The sequence below is a fragment of the Odocoileus virginianus genome, chromosome 26 (assembly GCF_023699985.2).
Source record: "Odocoileus virginianus isolate 20LAN1187 ecotype Illinois chromosome 26, Ovbor_1.2, whole genome shotgun sequence".
Classification (NCBI taxonomy): domain Eukaryota; kingdom Metazoa; phylum Chordata; class Mammalia; order Artiodactyla; family Cervidae; genus Odocoileus; species Odocoileus virginianus.
In genome coordinates, this window is record NC_069699.1 from 42,059,293 (window position 1) to 42,078,156 (window position 18,864).

The following is an 18,864-nucleotide window of genomic DNA, read 5'->3' on the forward strand; positions in this document are numbered from 1 at the left end:
GGAGAAAAGGGGAGGGCTGAGTAGGGAGATTTGACCAGGAACAAGGCAGGGAAGGCTCCCTGAAGACGTGGCCTTGAAGCTGACAGCTCAGGATAAGCAGAAGGCCACCAGGAAAAGGACGATGGGGAAAGAGCTTCCGGCAGGAGAAACTGCCCCGAAAAAGCCCTGAACAGGGACCTAGCTGTGTGCCTCGGTCTGTGTAGGAGCTGCATTCATAGATGGGCATTGCCAATCAGGAATTCCCCGTGCTCTTGCGGGGGGGTTGCAACATTGCAGAGTCTCCATCCAAAGGAAGTTCTCTGTAGCAAAGCCAGGGTCTCTGGTGTACTGTCAGGCCCCCTGGGGACTGCTGGAGGACTTTGGAGTTCTGCCATACTGGGCTTTGGAAGTGACTCCCAGAGACCCAGAACCAACTGGTGTCATGCCTCAGGTATCCACTCTGTCCTGTCCCAGCTCCTTGATCTCTGGCTCACTTCTTCCCCAAGGCACTTCCTGGCCCTGCATCCTGCATGCCTGGTCTGTCTTGGAAGAGTTAAACCCAGCCCCTGCCTGCCAGGACCTTGGGATTTATTCGGAAAACTTCCAGTGAGTTCATGTGTTATGAAAGTGCGTTTTCCCCTCTTTAATCTTCAAAGTGACCAGCGACAAAAGCAGCACAGAAATTCCCTCTCAGGGCACCTCTGCATCTAAGTTGGAAATATTTGTGATAGCCAGAAGCCTCATAGCAGATGGGAGAATGGGTCCGCTCTCAGGGGCCCATTGTTAACCGCCTTTCAATTACACTGGGAGCCCCCCTCATCACCCCCCATCAGTCCAAGTGCTGATTGCAGAGTTCTCTTACATTCCTGAGCGGGAGCTGGGGGTGCAAGCAAGACCTAGGCCTGCAGCCACTGGCCTATGCTCTGTGCCGACCTCCAAGGGCCGACTTGACTCTGATATGGAATTGAAATGTAAATTCAAACTACAGAGCATGTCTGCTTTTTAGCACTAAACACTGGCCTTAGATTCCCTCCAGAATAACCTCTGCTTGTCTCACACTTTCCATCCTTTGAGTGGGGGGGGGGGGGGGGGCGTTGGGCAGGGGCGGTCGTTGTTTCTTTCTAAGATGGTCCACTGGGCAGTGAGTTTCCTGGGAAAACTACACACATGTGTTTGCAGAGATGGATTGTGATTTTGGAGGCATCTTGTTCTGTGAGAATGTCTGAAAGCCTAGACTGTGTAAAGGACACAGTAGGTATTCCATTTGAATCCATCATTAAAGAACATGTCCTTGGACTTGAGGACTGTGTTTTTGTTGTGTTAGTTCTAGAACTCCAAAATTTTGTTCTCTAGCATTCTGACCAGTTCTCCTGCTGACCAACCAATAATACCAACCTGAAGAGATTATAATGATGTCTTGCATAAAAACCAAGATGGCAGCTGTGAGGCCAGTGATCTGGCCTTGTTGTCCTAGGAAGGTGCCATTTTGTTTATAGTGCACTAAAAATTCCTTTTTGACACAGCAGCTTTAGGTTAAATAGAAATCTCATGGATGAGAAGTCAAGTCCACCAATGTCAGTGGATTTCATGTCAAGGTCTCCCCAGGCCTCTTAAAGTTACCTGTGAAAGGACAAGGGCAGAAAGGCAAGATCCCATATGTGGGGACAGAGGAGTGGGAGTGACTCAACAGCAGACATCCTGGCTGTCACTGGGGGAGGATCTGATTTGGAACATGTCAAGTCTTGGAGTCATACTTTGCTGGTAAAGGCAGACCCTCCCTCAGTAATCTCTTTAGCATCCCTCTTCTTCAAAGACAGTTGGACCCCAAAGCCCTCATGCAGCCAGAAGACATGTGAATATCCCATCAGTTGCATAGAGGCAATAGATTGGAATCCTCCAGATAGTTCACTCAATCTCAGAATGATAAATGATCAATCATTGCATTCCTCCTAAATGAAATTAAGATGTTAAGATATATTGTTTGGGGCTTCTGCATGGGATTCCTACAGTTGAATTTCCAACAGAAAATGTATTGCTGTGGAATTGCTGGGGAAGGGAGACAGTTTGAATCTATGTTAAAGCAAAACATTTGACAGTGGAGAAGCCTGCTTCAGACATGTTAATTTTTTTCATATTTAAAAGTGATTAGTCATCTCAAATACCATGACGCTGGAAGGCCGTAATGCAAACTCTTAGAGCAGAAGGAAGATGCATGTGGCTTGATACTCCGAAGCGGAGGCTTTTGAAGGGGGCTGTAGGTGAGCTCATGTTGACATACAAAAAGCACTGACTAAAAATTCATTTGAAAGGACAGAGTCTGGGCAAAACCCTCAGAATACATAGAAATCCATAGATTTACTTTTCAACCAGCACAGAGCAAAAGAAGGGGAAGGAGGAAGAGAAGTGGGGGAGTAGAGAAGAGGAAGAACAGGAAGAAGTTGTTGTCTTAGAGGAAGTCCTTCTCTTCCAATAGGCGTATATACAGCAACGTAGACCTTGCTTTCTTGAAAAGTCTTTCCAACTCTCTTGGCAGATCAGGTCCAGGCTCTGATTTGTTCCTTTAACTTGGGACTTGTTGTCCTAGTGTGTGGATTCACCCCACGGCCTCACCACCTCCCAGCGGTGTGACTTTGAGTGTGTGTCTTTAACTCTCGTGCCTCTTTCTGAAGCACGATAATGAGTTCATCGTAGCAACTTCTTCAGAGTAAGGACTGGACACTGTAAATCAAAAGTGCTGTCCTCAGTGAATGTTGCTGGGCTATTCTTCCTCCTTGGTACTTACTACAATTTTAATTGATGATCACATGTTCAGTTTAATTATGTATTGAATGTAATATCTGACAGGCTCACTCAATGTGCATTCCATGAAGTCAGAGCTACCGTGTGTCTTGTTCAGTCCTATGTCCCAGGACTGTGCATGGTTCTTAGTAGATGCCTTCACAATTGTGAGGGAGAGAGGGAAAGAAGAAAGGAAGGGTTCTCGTGCTTTTCATAAACATGCTTAAAAACAATATAAAATCCAAACTGAATTTGCCTTTATATTTCACTTAACAATCCACTTTACTATCAACTCTACCGACCAAAAATTTGGTACTTTTTTTTTTATCTATTCCTTGATTTGCAAGGAGTGTGGATCAGGGCTCACTGAGCTCAGAGACCCTGACTATCTCCAGAAGGCCTGACTGACTCCACTCAGCTGGTTGCTGGCTTGTGTTGACACGTTCCCCTCTCCACTTACCATAGTCTGCCACTGCCCCAAGAAGACTGGTTCCTTTTGTTGCTGGAAACTCTGCTTTGGTGTTGCTTAGAACACACAAAAATGTTTGAAGCACGTTGAAGTTAAAGTACAGTTAATCAAATGCAAACTCCACTCAGCCCCTATCTGCCAAAAAAGAAACCATTTTTAAAATGATTTTCAGAATCCCTGACAGTGCTGACTGTGTTTGTGGCAGTGGGGTTGCCGATCTTAGGCGGCCACTGTGGGCGGTGTGTAAGCAGCATTCCAAAATTAAAATCACATTGAACTTGCCGCATTAGCCATTGCCACATCGGAACGCTGATGGGCTTAGCGACCATGACCAACCCAGGCCAGAGCCTGTCAAAAGCCAAGGGATCAGCCTCTCCCGATGTTTGTGCTTTGCCCAACTTGTTACAAGTTTAATTCTTTGCAGCTTGCTCTTCCTGCTGTTCTGGCCTCTGTCTTCTCTACCGTGTCTTAAGAGCATAGCAGGCTACACCGCCTCATCCAGCATGGCCATGGGGGCCCTGGTAGAGATCAGCAGGCGCAGGCACCCAGCTCTCAGGTCTGATCACCCCTCAGATTAGGACTCCAGAAGCTGTGCTTCATTGTCCTCCCCGCTCTGCCTCTGCCAGAGGTCGCTGGTTACTTCTAAAATCCCATCTGGAAGTGGCCCAAGATGCAGCAGATGCAAAGAACCATCTGATTCACCACTTCTTGGGACAAGTGGAGTCTCCCTGCTTCTCTTCATATATGAAAGCTTGCTAAGTAGTGTTTGCACCACAACCGTGGTTACTTTGCAACACACCGAGGTCTTCAGCCCTTCCTGAGAAAGGAGACCAATTGTCTCTGTCTCGGGGCAGCTGAATGGAGTGCTGGGTTGCAGAAACCTGGCGGTGAAGAGGTTAAGTCGCTCACCCGGTGGCAGGATCTGTGTTTTCCTGCCCGCACTTGCTCCTGGCCTCAGGCAGTGCCTGCTGTGTGGGGAGGGGGAGAGGGAGGTCTCGCCTGGACCCAGGTGGCCGGCAGGCCAACCATGTTATTAAGAAACAGGGATCACAAAACCTTGATCTTCAAAAGAGACCCCTAATTAGTCGCCAGCCCCAAGAGTAAATGGCATTCCACCTCAGCCTGGCGATGCGGGAAGGGCGCCTTCCAATCCAGGGGACTAATTGCCATTATTGGCTCTGCAAAGATCCTGCTGTAAACACTTGTCATCTGAGCCACTTCTGGTCTGCAGACCTGAGATAGCAAACTGTTCCTTCGTGCCTCAGACTCCCTCAAATGCCTCTTCAGTTCCTTTCTCTAGGTGGGCCATCTCATTCCTGCCCCTCCCTCTTGCTCTGATGAGATTTTCCAAGATTTTCCTAAAGCTGAATCTTTGTCAAGAAGGGATTTGAAAACATGTTTTCCTTTATTCTCATCTGAATGTGAAAACATATTCTCAAAAATAAACTTTAATCGCAAGCAGAAGAGATTTATCACGAATCTAACAAGGCTTAAGCTTCTGGCCCCTCAAGTACACAGATCTTTCCCCAGGTCCAGGGAGAGGCTTTAATGGTGTATTCTTGTGACCATGTCATTTTGTCAAGTTTGAACCAGTCAACTATCAGTCAATCTTTTTCTCAAAGAGAGCCCACCAAACGTATAAAACCAAGGTGTGCTCTGTAATACTCAGCATGTCTCTTTTATCTCATGCACTCTGGTTGCTCCTGGAGATAAGTATGTTTTCCCTGTTCTTAGATGTTTTGCTTCTTGGTCCTGTTTGGTATCTGCGAAGGGCAACTTCTTCAGGCCCCATACAGGATGCCAGGTTTTGTCTGAGTTTACTCTTGAACCTGGGGACTGTTTCAAGACCCTGGATCCATCCCCTTCAGGGGCAGCTCAGATAACACCAAACTCAGAGGGCGAAAGAGGCCAACCTAGAGAGAGGTTTGGGGGCCACAGGAATTTGGGGCCGTGGTTCACATCTGTTGGAGAGAGAGAGAGAGACGGAGGAGGATGGCAGTGAATACTTTCTGAATGTCCTTGTGAAACTTGGGTTTTCTTTTTTAAATTTTATTTGTTTATTTGGCTGCCTCCGGTCTTAGTTCTGTCCTGGGGCCTCAGTAGTTGTGGCACGCGGGCTGTTTCTCCATGGCATGGGAATCTTAGTTCCCCAACCAGGTTTACACCTGTATCTCCCTCATTGCAAGGCAGAGTCTTAACCACTTGGCCACCAGGGAAGTCCCAGTACGTGAGTTTTCTATTCACCTTTAGGATTGGCTTTTATCAAGCGTCTTGGGGCCCTGAGATGACATGTGCCACACATACGTTCATAGCAAGCTATGTGGCAGGACCAAACGTCATGTAGTGTCAGCCTGTTTCCTCAAAAGCTGAGCTTCAGAACTGTTTCATGAGGGATATAAGGAGGCACCCTTACTCAGCAATATCTCCTTTGTGTGAACAGCGCAGGGTGCGACAGGAAGGTGCGAGTTCTATACACAAGGCTTAGGATATTTGCTCATAGGATTCCATTATCTCCATGATGGAGCTGATGGTTTTCCTTCTGCAGGTAACGCAATAACTTCAGACAACCGTGAGGACACAGAGGTGCTGTATTCCCAAGATGTGGGGTTCCCAAGATGACAGGGCCATTTTCCTCCCTCTCCAGGGGCGGGGAGGTGGGGCATTGTATTTGTCGAATCATCTCCAAAAAGGCCAGCACTCCAAAAAGATGCCCAAAGCATGATTTGAACCTATACGTTTCACTGATTTGAAATGTTAGAAATTGCATGCCAAATGTTTGGTTATTTTAACTAGTTCAGAGAAGAAGGACTAACATGGGTTTTGACAACAAACAAAACCAGTTTTTGTTCTATCAGTAATGTTTAAAAGATTCCAATTTCAAACTAAACACAATGTGTGGTTATTCTGTCAGCGATTTATACAGCCACCAGGGCGCCACAGCTACACACTGCATACATCATTGTATTTTTAAAATGTACTTAATGAACTTTTTTTTTCTTTTCTAGTAACTACTTCATTGCCTTAAATGAATGCATTCCAATAGAATTTGTAACAAATGACCACTTTGTGTTTGCATTAATGCCAAACACGTTTAACAAATTTTTAACAAGGAACCCTGGCAAAATGCCAAACTCCTAGAGGGACACCGAAGGAATGCTATAAATTTAAACTAGATTTTACCTTTTCACTTAGCTCAGCAAGTGTCTTAGGTGTCTTACTATCTCAGGATTGTGGCGTTTCTATTTTATGTCAGATAAGTAGTACATTTTCATTACTTTTACGACTTAGCTTGTACCTATTTCCACAGGACTTTTAAATCTATGCAGCCGTGTCTGAAATAATATGATGGCAGCTTCGAAATAGATCTTTACTTCTGCAAAATCTGTATCTTTTAAGGGTTGGTGGATGCATGTATGTATATACATTTCTTACCAAAATATCTTATAGTGTGCAATTATCTCACAAATTTTACAATGTTTATCTTATACTGTTAAGCAATTAAATGTAAAAGCAATTGATAATACCTGTGGTTCTCAAGTGGGGGTCATTTTGCCTACCCCCACCCCAGGGGAGTTTGGCAACATTTGGAGACATTTTTTGTTGTCAAGATTGAGAGAAGGAGTGATGCTACTGGCTTCTAACGGGCCATGGCTCAGGATGCTGCTAATAAGCACCCCATAATGCCCCGGACAGTCCTAACAACAGGTGCCCGGCCCACAGTAAATGTCCTCTGGTGAGTGTCCACAGTGCTAAGACTGAGAAATTGTGGAGGAGAATGACAAAGGCATTTAGCTGGTAGGCAGTCTCTTGAGTTTAGGTAGGTATTATTTTAAGGAAAAAAATTACAACTAAAGCAAACTCAACCAATTTTTTTTTTTTAAAAGATTACGTAGAGTAAAACGCTGATGTGTGGCAGATTTCTGACTTGTACTTCTGCTGCCATCTGACCATTGAGAAGCAAAGCGGGCCCGTGGTAGCTGGGCCTGAAGTGTCAGTGCTGGGGGTGGCTGGTGGCCCGAATGTGGCACCTGCTCAAACTGGCCAATGCAGGCTGGAGCTGCTGTGCCAAAGGCCACCCAGGGCAGTGGGACTGGTCTCCAGGACACACCTAGGGGCAGGCAGGGGGTTCCGTACCCACGAGAAGATAGTTTTAGGTGTTTCACGGGCAAGCACTTTCATTTTAATAGCTATGAAATTATTGTAAGGTATATTAGACAAATCGTGACTGGGGTATTACAGCAAATCTTTCTGTAGAAGGAACTTTGTTTTTAGAAAAGGTTTTTGAAGAAAAATATTAGTTTACAGTGGCAGGCATTATAGAAAGGTCACAAAAACCGGGACAGTAGAGCATGAAAGATTGAGCTTGAGGAAGTCCTGGCCTTAGGGTGAAGAGACTGTGCTCTGGAGTCAAGATGATGTGGTTTCAAATCAAGCCCCAGGAAGATGGGAATCTGACCAAAAGCACGTGTTGCTTCTCTGGTAGCTCACGTGGTAAAAGAATCTGCCTGCAGTGTGGGAGACTCAGGTTTGATCCCTGGGTCGAGAATATCCCCTGGAGAAGGGCGTGGCTACCCACTCTAGTGTTCCTGTCTGGAGAACTCCCTGGACAGAGGCGCCTGGTGGGTTACAATCCACGGGGTCACAGCAAGTCCAAAACGACTGAGCAACTAACACACACACACATTTCCCTTAAGCTTCTGTTTCCCCACTGCTAAGGGAGTGTCAGCCAGGTCAGTGTCACAGATCTGTCCAGTTTGTTGGAGATAGTTCTCTCAAAAGCACAGAGCACCCTTGCTGGCAGACAGTGTGCACACAGTGTTAGCTGTGAATAACTCTGACCACAATAATAATGGCAAAAATAAAGTCTCAGGCACAGCAGTCTACGCTACCATTTTGTTGTACACATCTGAATTCATCCAGATCCCTTCACTTGTGGATGAGTTGCACCCCACAGCACAGACACGGAAGGCAAAGATGAAATCTGGGGACTCTCAGGGCCTCCATCCCACCCAGCAGGCTCTACCATCCCAACAGCAGTTATCAATTCTGAGCTAAGGTCTTGCTGGGCCCACCCCCATCCCGAGCCCTTTGGGCTCTCAAGTGTTACATTTTATTGCCCTGTGGAGCCTTAGAAGGCCACTCGCAAGGTTACATGTTATTCTCCACTCATATTTTTGAATTATGGCTTCAAGGTGGTTGCTCCTATCAAGAAAATTAAATGATTTAACATAATTTGTTGCCACTTTGATCACAACAATAATAAATAAATCTTCATGAGGAAAACGAGAAACCCATTCCACCCCGTTTTAAAAGATGTTAAGTAATAACACAGATGTAGTTATAGATTTTTTTTTCTTTTTTTTTTCCAAGCAGAAACAACTCTATTGGGTTTTCCTGGGAACAGAGTTGCTGGGTGGAGTTGTCCTTCGAGATACCTGCTACCCCAAGAATGAACAGTTCTTCTCTTCAGACTGTTGTTCATTAGCCTATCAGGCACTGGCTTTTATGTGGGCACCATGTGCGATGTCGGGGGCATCCAGAGCTGCTGTGAATAGGTGTCTGTTTTTGTACCTGGGGGCACTCTGCACACATTTGGAAAGCACATGGAGCGTAATGGACATTAACCCAGATGTCAAAAATAGCCTGCGTTTTACTACTGTTATTAAACAGTTTCCCCTTTAACCCCTCCATGTTTACCAAAGACCCCTTTCTCCCAGCCTGTTTCTGCAAATCACTACTGAAAGGGCAAGAGAAGAAAGCCATAATCCAGCAGGTGTCTTTATGCCAAAGAAAAACAGTCTGAAGGAATATTTGTGAGACACCACACGTTTATAGCCTGCTCTCCTGGGGGCGCTTGTCCTGGGGCGAAATTGACTGCTGTGCTCAGCTCACCGGCATCCCCCCACCCCCGACACCCCACCCCTGCACACCAACTGCAGGATTCCCTTAGAAAAAACCAAGTCAAGAGCATTGATCCCATGCAGTACTGATTGTTTTCACAATAGAAATAGCTTGTTTTTCTGCTCTGATACTCATTACACATTCTCTGATTTAAAAAATCCAAAAAGTGTTCAGTTCAGTCACTCAGTCGTGTCCAACTCTTTGTGACCCCATGAATCACAGCACGCCAGGCCTCCCTGTCCATCACCAACTCCTGGAGTTTACTCAAACTCATGCCCATCGAGTCGATGATGCCATCCAGCCATCTCATCCTCTGTCATCCCCTTCTCCTCCTGCCCCCAATCCCTCCCAGCATCAGGGTCTTCTCCAATGAGTCAACATGAGGTGGCCAAAGTATTGGAGTTTCAGCTTCAGCATTGGTCCTTCCAATGAACACCCAGGACTTATCTCCTTTAGGATGGACTGCTGGATCTCCTTGGATCTCCTTGCAGTCCAAGGGACTCTCAAGAGTCTTCTCCAACACCACAGTTCAAAAGCATCAATTGTTCGGTGCTCAGCTTTCTTCACAGTCCAACTCTCACATCCATACATGACCACTGGAAAAGCCATAGCCTTGACTAGATGAACCTTTGTTGGCAAAGTAATATCTCTGCTTTTTAATATGTTATCTAGGTTGGTCGTAACTTTCTTTCCAAGGAGTAAGCATCTTTTAATTTCATGGCTGAAATCAATATCTACAGTGATTTTGGAGCCCAAAAAAATAAAGTCTGTCACTGTTTCCCCATCTATTTCCCATGAAGTGATGGGACCAGATGCCATGATCTTAGTTTTCTGAATATTGAGCTTTAAGCCAACTTTTTCACTCTCCTCTTTCACTTCATCAAGAGGCTTTTTAGTTCCTCTTCACTTTCTGCCATAAGGGTGGTGTCATCTGTGCATATCTGAGGTTATTGATATTTCTCCCGGCAATCTTGATTCCAGCTTGTGCTTCTTCCAGTCCAGCGTTTCTCATGATGTACTCTGCATAGAAGTTAAATAAGCAGGGTGACAATATACAGCCTTGATATACTCCTTTTCCTATTTGGAACCAGTCTGTTCTATGTCCAGTTCTAACTGTTGCTTAAAGTGTAACCTCCCCCAGAAAAAAATCAAAAGAAGAAAATTTTAAAGCACCACCCATAGAAGATAATTATTAACAATATTCTGGCATATGCATTTGTGAGTATGGGTATGGTGATGCAAAAATGAGATTGAACTATATGTATGGAATTATATTTTTTTAAATTTATTTTGGCTGTGATGGGTCTTTGTTGCAGCGTGTGAACTTCTCTAGTTGTGGTGCATGGACTCAGTGGTTGGGGCGTATGGACTTAGTTGCCTCACAGCATATGGGATCTTAGTTCCCCCAACAGGGATTGAATGTTTGTCCCCTGCACTAAAAGGCAGATTCTTAATCACTGGGCCACCAGGGATGTCCCCTGTAATCTGCTTTTTTCATTGAAAAAATATGTACGTCTTTCCATATTAAAAAATTAGAATAAAACTGTCATGTAGTCAATAAATCTTAAGCATGATTGTCACAGCCCCCTGTTAAATTCCTTTCAAGCACAAAATTTTCTTATTTATTTATAATAAATAAAAATGGATAATTTCTAGTTTATTATTTGATCATTCTCTTATTTATATATCTATCTGTTTTTTCTCTTACTCTTGAAAATACTGGCTCTGTGAGGGCACAGATGTTGTCTGTTATTTTTACTAATGTACCCTTGACAGCAGGCACACCTTCTGGCATAGAAAGGAGGTATATTAGTTTTCTATGCTGCATAAGAAATCACCACAAACTTAGTGGCTTAAAACAGTACCCATTTATTATCTCAAAGTTCTATAAGTCAGATGACCATTCATGCTCCACTGAATTCTATTCTTAGACTTATAATGCCAAAGTCAAGATTTTGGCTAGATTTAACCTGGCTAGATTTAACCTGGAGGGTCTGGGGAAGTACCCACATCTGAGCTCATTTAGGTTGTGGCAGAAATTAGTTCCTTGTGGTTGTAGGACTGAGGTTCCTATTTCCTTGTTTGCTATTAGCTGCTGGCTTCTCTTGGATCTGGCAGGACACTACCAGGTCCTTGCCCTGTGGTCCCCTCTGTCTCAGCACAGCAGTTCCCTCTTATGTTCCAAATTTCCCTGAGTTTCTTCTCCTACCAGCAAGAGGAAAGTCTCTGCTATTAAAGGGCTCCCATGATTAAATTAGGCCCACTCATTTTCTCAAGTCAAATGATTAGTAATCTTAATTATATCTATAAAGTTGTAATCATGGTGTGAGATATTCATAGTCCCAGTGCCAGGGATTGCAGCAGGAAATCTTTGGGGGTTGAGGGAACTTTAGGATTCTGCCTGTTCCAAGTGCCCTCTAATACCTATGGAAAGGGTGAGTGAATCAACTTGTTCATTGAATGCACATGGCATAGAGGATGCTAAGTGAACAAGACTGTCCTGACCCTGCTCTCATAGAGCTTGCAGCCTCGACCAATGTTATTCAGTAGAAATATATCGCAAGCCACATTTGTAGTTTTGAGTTTTCTAGTAGCCACATTGAAAAGAGTAATAAGATACAGATGAAATTAACTCTAAAAATATATTTAATTTTATCCAATATATCCAAAGTATCACCGGCGCACAGTTTACACTTATGGCACATCTCAAGTTGGACTAGCCCCACTTCAAGTGCTGAGTAGACACACGTGTTCAGTGGCTGCCATATTGGACAGTGAAAGTCTAGGGACGTCACAGAAGGAGGGCAGTGCAGTGTGTGTGAGACTTCCTGCGCGCCATCCCACACTCAGGAGGGTCAGGAAAGACCTCCAGGGAAGAAGTGAAATCTAAACTGAGACTGAAGAATAAGTAGGAATCAGTCAGGTCAAGGGTTCATGTGAATGCATGTCAGAAAGACAAGTCTGTACAATGAGGAGGAAAGAAAGCTTTAGGACTGCAGAAGCCAGTTCAGCTTAGGGGGAACTTGAAGCGTGGAGCCGGAGAGAGAGGCCAGCAAGCCAGGAGTCCATCCTCCACCCTGACAGCAATGGGATTGTAAATGAAGGCTGTAACAGGGAGTGCAAGATGAAGTAGATGTTGTTGTTGAAATAGCACTGTTGCCTGTGTGGTGAGTGCAGAGTGGGTCCTGAAGGAGAGGTGTGTGTGGAGTGGGGGGTGGGGGGGTGTTGGGGCCGCTGCGACCATCTGGGACAGGGAGGTCAGGCCAAAGATTATCTCACTGTGGGTGGCTACCCAGATTGCCTCCTTGGTAGAAGCCAGGACTCCTTTTTAAAAAATTTTTAAATGTATATGCTTCTTTGCGCCTCAGTGAAGGTTCATTTGCCTTTGCAGCTCCTGGCAGTGTCATCTGAGATTTCTTTTTTCCCTCAAATCCATTTAGGCCTCCTGGCAAATGGATTGTCTGATGGAAGCAGCGGTGACACTTTTTGAGAGTTCCCTTTCCCACAGCATAAAGCTTACCCTGAAACAGTGCGTTGCAGTCTCGAGGCACTGTATTCTGCCTTGTGACCTGTTACCCAGCTGGAAATCTTTGTCTCGACTGAATAAATGATTGTTCTTTGCTACTTTATCTTGGAAAAACATCAAGGACATGGGACATTCGCCGTAATTGTTTTTCACTCATTTCCCCGATCTGTAAAATATGACCGGAGCATTTTAGTACTACTTTGGGTTTCTCTTTACCTTTTAATCATGTGGCCTTTTAATATATTGGTCAGCCCCTTAAAAGGATGATTAAGAAATGCTTAATGCACAAAAGAATTAGAGCTATGCACAGCTCATGAAGCAGAAAGCGTGCTCTGACTTAGAATTTTCATACGAAGTTCACCGAGATTTTATGTGCCAGAATGAGTAATATGATCCGCTCTAGGAACTCCCTAGCTCTCTGGCTCTGCAAAAGTCATTTTTTTGCCCCCGATTCAAGTTTCTTAACCAGAAGGGTTACACCAAACTCCTCAGAGTATGAATTAGCCGAGTTCATCCAAGCCACATATTTCATTTGCACTGCTTAACGAGGGTTCGAAATAACTGCCTACCTGTGCAGATGCTGGGATCTTTGGCTGGCTCATTAGTCAGTGTGACTTGAGAAATGCTGTGTGTCAGCCACCAAATCAGACAGCTCAGGCTGTATATAAAAATTGGCTCACATGTGTATGAGTTGTGTGTGTGTGTGTGTGTCTGTGTTTGATCTTTCCCTTCCCCGCCTTATTCCCCAGATAGCTGCACTATTGCCATGTGCCCAGAAACTCCTAGAATATTCCAAGGCAATATGTGAATTACAACCATGCAGGCACACAACGTCCAGCATCAGTAGGGAAGAAAGTCATCATCTGAGGGTTCAGTGTGGGATGGTCCTCTCTTCTTACCCGTTGTACTGTTTCTTCGCAGGCGGCAGTTGTATGCCACACCCCGGGACCCTTAATGGGGGCCATGAGAAAACTTGAGATGCTTCCGGATACCTCTTCCCCAGGGCCTGAAATATGCACACAGCTGACTGTTGCACTTATGTTTAGGGCTAAACATATACACACAAGCCACAGGATGGTGGCGATGATAGCCAGCTTCATTTCACTCTGCTGTGTTTAAGGAGATACCAATATTCTTTTTTAAGTTATGCTTTTATTGTGGTAAGATACATGCTAAAAATTACCACTGTAACCAGTTTAAGTGTACAGTTCAGTAGCATTTAATACATCCATGGCATAATTCAACCAACACCACTATCCATTTCCAGAATTTATTACCACAAACTGAAATTCTGTGCCCATTCAAAGATAACTCTCCATTCCCCTCTCCCCTCAGCCCCTGTAACCTCTTATTTTGTGCATCTTTGAATTTGTTTATTCTAGATATTCCATGTAAGTGGAATTGTACCGTATTTGTCCTTTAGTGAATGGTTTATTTCACTTACCATGATGTCTTCAGGGTTTATCCATATTGGAGCATGAATCAGAACTTCATTTGTTTTGAGGGTTGAGTAACATTCTGTGGTGCATATATACTACCTTTTGGTTATTTTCAGTAAGGCTTCTGTGAGCATTTGTGTGCAAGCAGTCTGTTTAAGTCATTCTTTCAGGTATATACCTTGGAATGAAATTTTCTGTGTTCTTTTAAATTGTTTCTCTTAGAAGGTCTGTAAGTGAATGCTAAGTTTTCTGGTGTGTCGGCCATCTTTAATTCTCTAATATCTAAAAAGTCAAGTTTAAAAATTGTTTAAAAACTATACTCATGGTAGAAAAGCACGGAAAGGAAAAAATGTTGACACATGACCTGGTCAAATAGAAATAATCTCTGTAACATTTGGGCTTATTTCCATTCCCTTTCTTCTTGCTTTTCAAGAGGCATCTCTAACTCTAGGTGAACGATTTTTAAAAAGGCATCTTCTTCAGATGTGTTTGCAAGACATCATTTAACTTCCTGTTCACCTCCTCACTCTATTCTTCCTCTGCATCGCCACCCTCCCTGATCCCCATTAGCCCTGATTAAAGAGAGGGGTGGCGGGTGGGCACACGGGTGGGGACTGTTTGCCCGCAGTACCTCCAGCCTCACTGCCAGTCCCTCTCCCAGCTAAACTCTGTGCTTTCTTGTTGCAGCTATCAGAAGGGCTGACTAAAGGGCACGCGCAGCTCCGCAGCAATATTCTGATAATCTATTGCAGTGCAGCTCACATCACTGTTCACCACCACCTGGAACGCTCATGGAGACTGAAGAGGAGCTTTCACTTCCATTACTGAGCACGGCTCTGTTCGACTCAGTGTCTCCTTCATCATCTCATGTCCTTTCCCATGGATTCAGACACGTTGGAGAGGAGAAGGTGGAGGAGGAGGAGACAATGGCAGGTCCTCCATTTTTTGGTCGGGATTCGGGCATTTAAAATGTGTTCATCTCTTCTGAATGTCATTATTTGATAACATTTTACTTCTGTTACTTAAACATCACTGGATGAATCTGAACTCCATGGGATCATAACTGTGGATTCAGCTTCTGTTGGACAACTAGCTTCATCTCCCGTCTCTCTGCTGGTTCAGTCTAAGTGGTCATCTCTAATGCATTAGATTATCAAAAAGTGTGAATTCTGTGATTGAGTGAGTGGTGCTGGCAGTGTTTGTATACCGAGATGCATGGAGTGTTTGAAAGAGAAACCAAAGCACCAAAAATGGTGAGCCTTTACCCTCCTCTATTTCTTTAATCTGCGGTTTGAAGAACCACATTTTGGTGGTGGAACCAGTCGTTACCTCTGGGCCAGGTTGGAAATGAAATCAATTTTTTAAACCACTAATACTTGCCAAGAAATCGCCTTATGAGAACATGGTGTGTGTCTCTGACAATGCATGGCACATCTAAATTGATCATTCATAGTTCTATGGACCCTGTGTTTGTACTAGGGAGTGACTGGAGCCTGAGGCACCTGCATATTTCTATCCCATGTGTGTTACGTATCACCCACAGTGGGGTCACAGCCGAGCCTCAGACTCTCGCCATTCCCGTACATGCAGGTCTCCACGAAGAAGCTGGGACTCATTCATACTCAAGATCCAAACGCTGTCCAAACAGCGAGTGTACGCTTAGATCTTCTGCAAATGAAAGGTCATTTGTCATTTTTTTTTAAAAGTCTCCAACATGGATTCCAAAACATTTTCAGCATCAAACATGAAAACATTGATGAATGAGGAATAATCACAAAAGCTATGTATCTGTATATAGCTCTACACAACATGTTTGTGGTACAGAGTCATTATTTAAAGCACATGCCAGGGAGAGAGACCACATTTTCAGGTCTTTTACATACAGTGACATGGTCCTGAGGAGAATTAAACTCCTCCTGCTTCCTCTGAGGTTAAAAAAAAAAAGAAATAAAGTTGTTGTAACTTCATAAAACTCGTTACCGAGTCTGGAAAACATGTGCAACTCTTGTATTGATCCATTTCCTTGTCAATGAAAGAAACCCTTCCACGTGTATGAAAGTGGGGGATGAAAATCTGCATTTCTAAAGGACAAACAGTGAATTTAAGCATGAGTGGCCTTAATAAATATAGTTGTCTTTTTTTGCTGCTGTGGAAAGGATTCTAAGGAGATGTTCCTGAAGTCTTGCATTGAATTTAGTTATTATTACTTCTTAAAATGTTGGTGCAATTAACTCTGGACCTCTCTTGTGAGCCATAGAGATATTTAAAAGTCAGACACCTTATTTATCTATCTGAGAAGACGAAGCTGTGTCTGGGTTGAGCTGTTCATCCTTGGTGCATTAAGAGTAGTATATTCGAGCAGGTTTCTCGCTTCTGGCTTTGTTCTTGTCCTAAGTATTGCGCATTGTGTAAAACTTTCATGTTGCACAAGCAATCCAAATACATTCATGTTTAATAAGTTTGTCCTTTAACTATGAAGGCAATCTAGGTCTTGACTTGAGAAACAGCAGAGTTCTTTGCAAAAGTTATTTCACACATTTTGACATAATGCCGCCCTGAAAACCCAGGCCTCCTCCAACTCATGGCTGTGAACAGTTTGAGCATCCTTAAACAGGCAGCCTCACTGTCTCCTACAGCCAGATCCTGATCTGAACTCTGCCACTGAATACTTGAAGTGGGAAAGCCACTAGGCAGTGAGTGTCCTAGAAGCAGAGAAAGCAACCGACCATGAATAGTTAGCAATTTCCCAGTATGTGCCAATTCTGTCCCAGCTGTTGTTTCAAGGGCTCATTTTTGCCCCACTTTTGTTTGCCTAAAGTATTACTGATGTTCCTTTTGTGGGACAATTATCATTTAGTTCCTTAAAAATTAAATTATGTCTAACATAGCATCTTTCCATTATGTATCATGTAATATTCCCTGATGTTGAGGGGCTACCAAAAAATTCCCTTTTCACATATTAAAAATAGTTTGTGTTTACAGCAAACAACTGTGCTGTTGGGAAGACATTTCCTTTGCACAGACTTTAGCAGGTTTCCCCCTTGATCATAATCAAGTTGAGAAAGTTGAGGCTGACATTTAGGAGAAGTTGGTCTTCTTGCTTTGTGCAAAAGCAAGCTTGTACTTTATACCCTGTTTGATTTCAATGTACAGTCTCTATTTTGTATTTAATGATTTTTGTGTATCCAGTATGCACGTTAACAGCGTGTCAACTTTCATTTAAAAGTGGGTTTCCATTTACTTTTTAAACAGTGTTCATGACGAGACCTCAAATGTGTTGACATAAGCTCTATCTGAGATGTTTTTGTGTTGAGTGGCGTTTGAATGCTGCCAGGGGTCAGTGTATCTAATTCCCAGAGACCCTCGTTTGATAGTGCTTCTTGTAATATTTCTCCAAGTGAGTGGCATGTGGGTTGTGATATTGACCATGTGATTATGGACTTCGATATGAAAAAAAAATAAATAAATAAAACTAAGGAACCCTCAGAAACTATCAGTGGGCATGTAGTAGCCAGTCATTGTAACCTCGTGTCTAGTAGAAGTACAACGTACAAGGTATGTACAGTTCACACATTTGTTATCACGTGTATGAGAAGTGCTTTGTGCTGATCGCCTTATTTATATTCATCAAATAAACTTTGTTTCTTTCTGAAGCGGGTTCATTCCATCTCGAATAAATGCTCCAACTGTGATGGTTTCTAGTCTTGTTTGGGTCATGGATCCCCATCTGAAGAAGCTATGGCTGCGAAGACAAGAGAAAGAAAAAGGGAGGCTATGGACTCATTTTACCAGAAGAGCCAAGATGTAAATTTCCCTCTGTGCATAGCTGGAGCTCCGGGCTTATAGTGTGTTAAGAACTCAAGTTATTGGTGGCATCTCCCTTCCTCCTTCCCTTCCCTTTTGGTCTTTCTCTGTCTCTCAGTTCCTCCCTTTTTCTCCATCTTTTTATCCCTCCCTCGCTTCCTCCTTCCTACCTTTTCTTGCTTCCCTTTTTTCCCTCTTTCCTCTTTTCTGTTGTGTTTCTTCTGCACTTTCCATGAAGTTGACATCAGTCCTGCCAGGTTCTCTCCACTTGGTGGTAAAGGTGACTCCCGACAGCTTTGAGTGTTCTTGGGTTTTTTAGAAGAGACAGCCCTCTCTCCCAGCAGCCACATCAGGCCTCTAGAGGGACTCTTACTAGTCCTCTTGGGATCATACATCCAGCCTCACTGGATGTGGGAGATGTAGTTTCAAAGGAAAAAAACAGCTCTAGTCTAGAAGAGAGACAAGCTGAGCAGGTGAAAACGGTAGCCCTGCCATCACTTGGGTACACACACAGAATCATGCAGAAAAACAGAACTGTCCATACAAGGGCTCCCCGGCCTTTATAGCTCACCTGTGGATCTCAGTGGAGGACCAGCTCCTGGTTTCTTTTTAAATTTGAGTTTCAGGAAACAAATGATCAACTCTTGCCATTATTGCAATTAAATAGTAATTGATTATTAGCGCTAGACAGTCTATGTCATGTGACCAAATGCCTTCATTTTACAGATGGAGAAACTGAGGCCCAGTCGGAAGTAGCTGATCCAGGCATATGTGGTAAGTTCACTGCAATCCCAGACTGTCCCTGGAGGTTCTGGGACAGGAGTATATGTCCCTGAAGACCCTCTGCAGAGGAGAGGATGAAACAGAGCCTCCTCCCAGTTGACCCTAGAAGACACAGAGAAAATAGCATTTTTTTTCTGTACTTCATGGATTCAATGCTACCAGGTATGAAATTTTCTCAGTCAGGG

The 18,864-nt window shown here is 43.9% G+C and overlaps 1 protein-coding gene across 13 annotated transcripts in view; it reads left to right on the forward strand.

Annotated features, from left to right (window-relative positions):
- ERC2 (ELKS/RAB6-interacting/CAST family member 2) overlaps positions 1-17,745 on the forward strand; it is a 971,398-nt gene extending 953,653 nt beyond the window's left edge. For 9 of the 13 annotated variants that reach the window (XM_070455889.1, XM_070455891.1, XM_070455890.1 and 6 more), the window contains one exon: positions 14,780-17,745. In XM_070455889.1, coding sequence (XP_070311990.1) covers positions 14,780-14,920 — 141 coding nt within the window. In that variant the 3' untranslated portion in view covers positions 14,921-17,745. The remainder of the gene's footprint in view (positions 1-14,779) is intronic. The other 4 variants (XR_011483727.1, XR_011483729.1, XM_070455895.1 and 1 more) reach the window with 2 other exon arrangements.
- Positions 17,746-18,864: the final 1,119 nt, after the last annotated feature.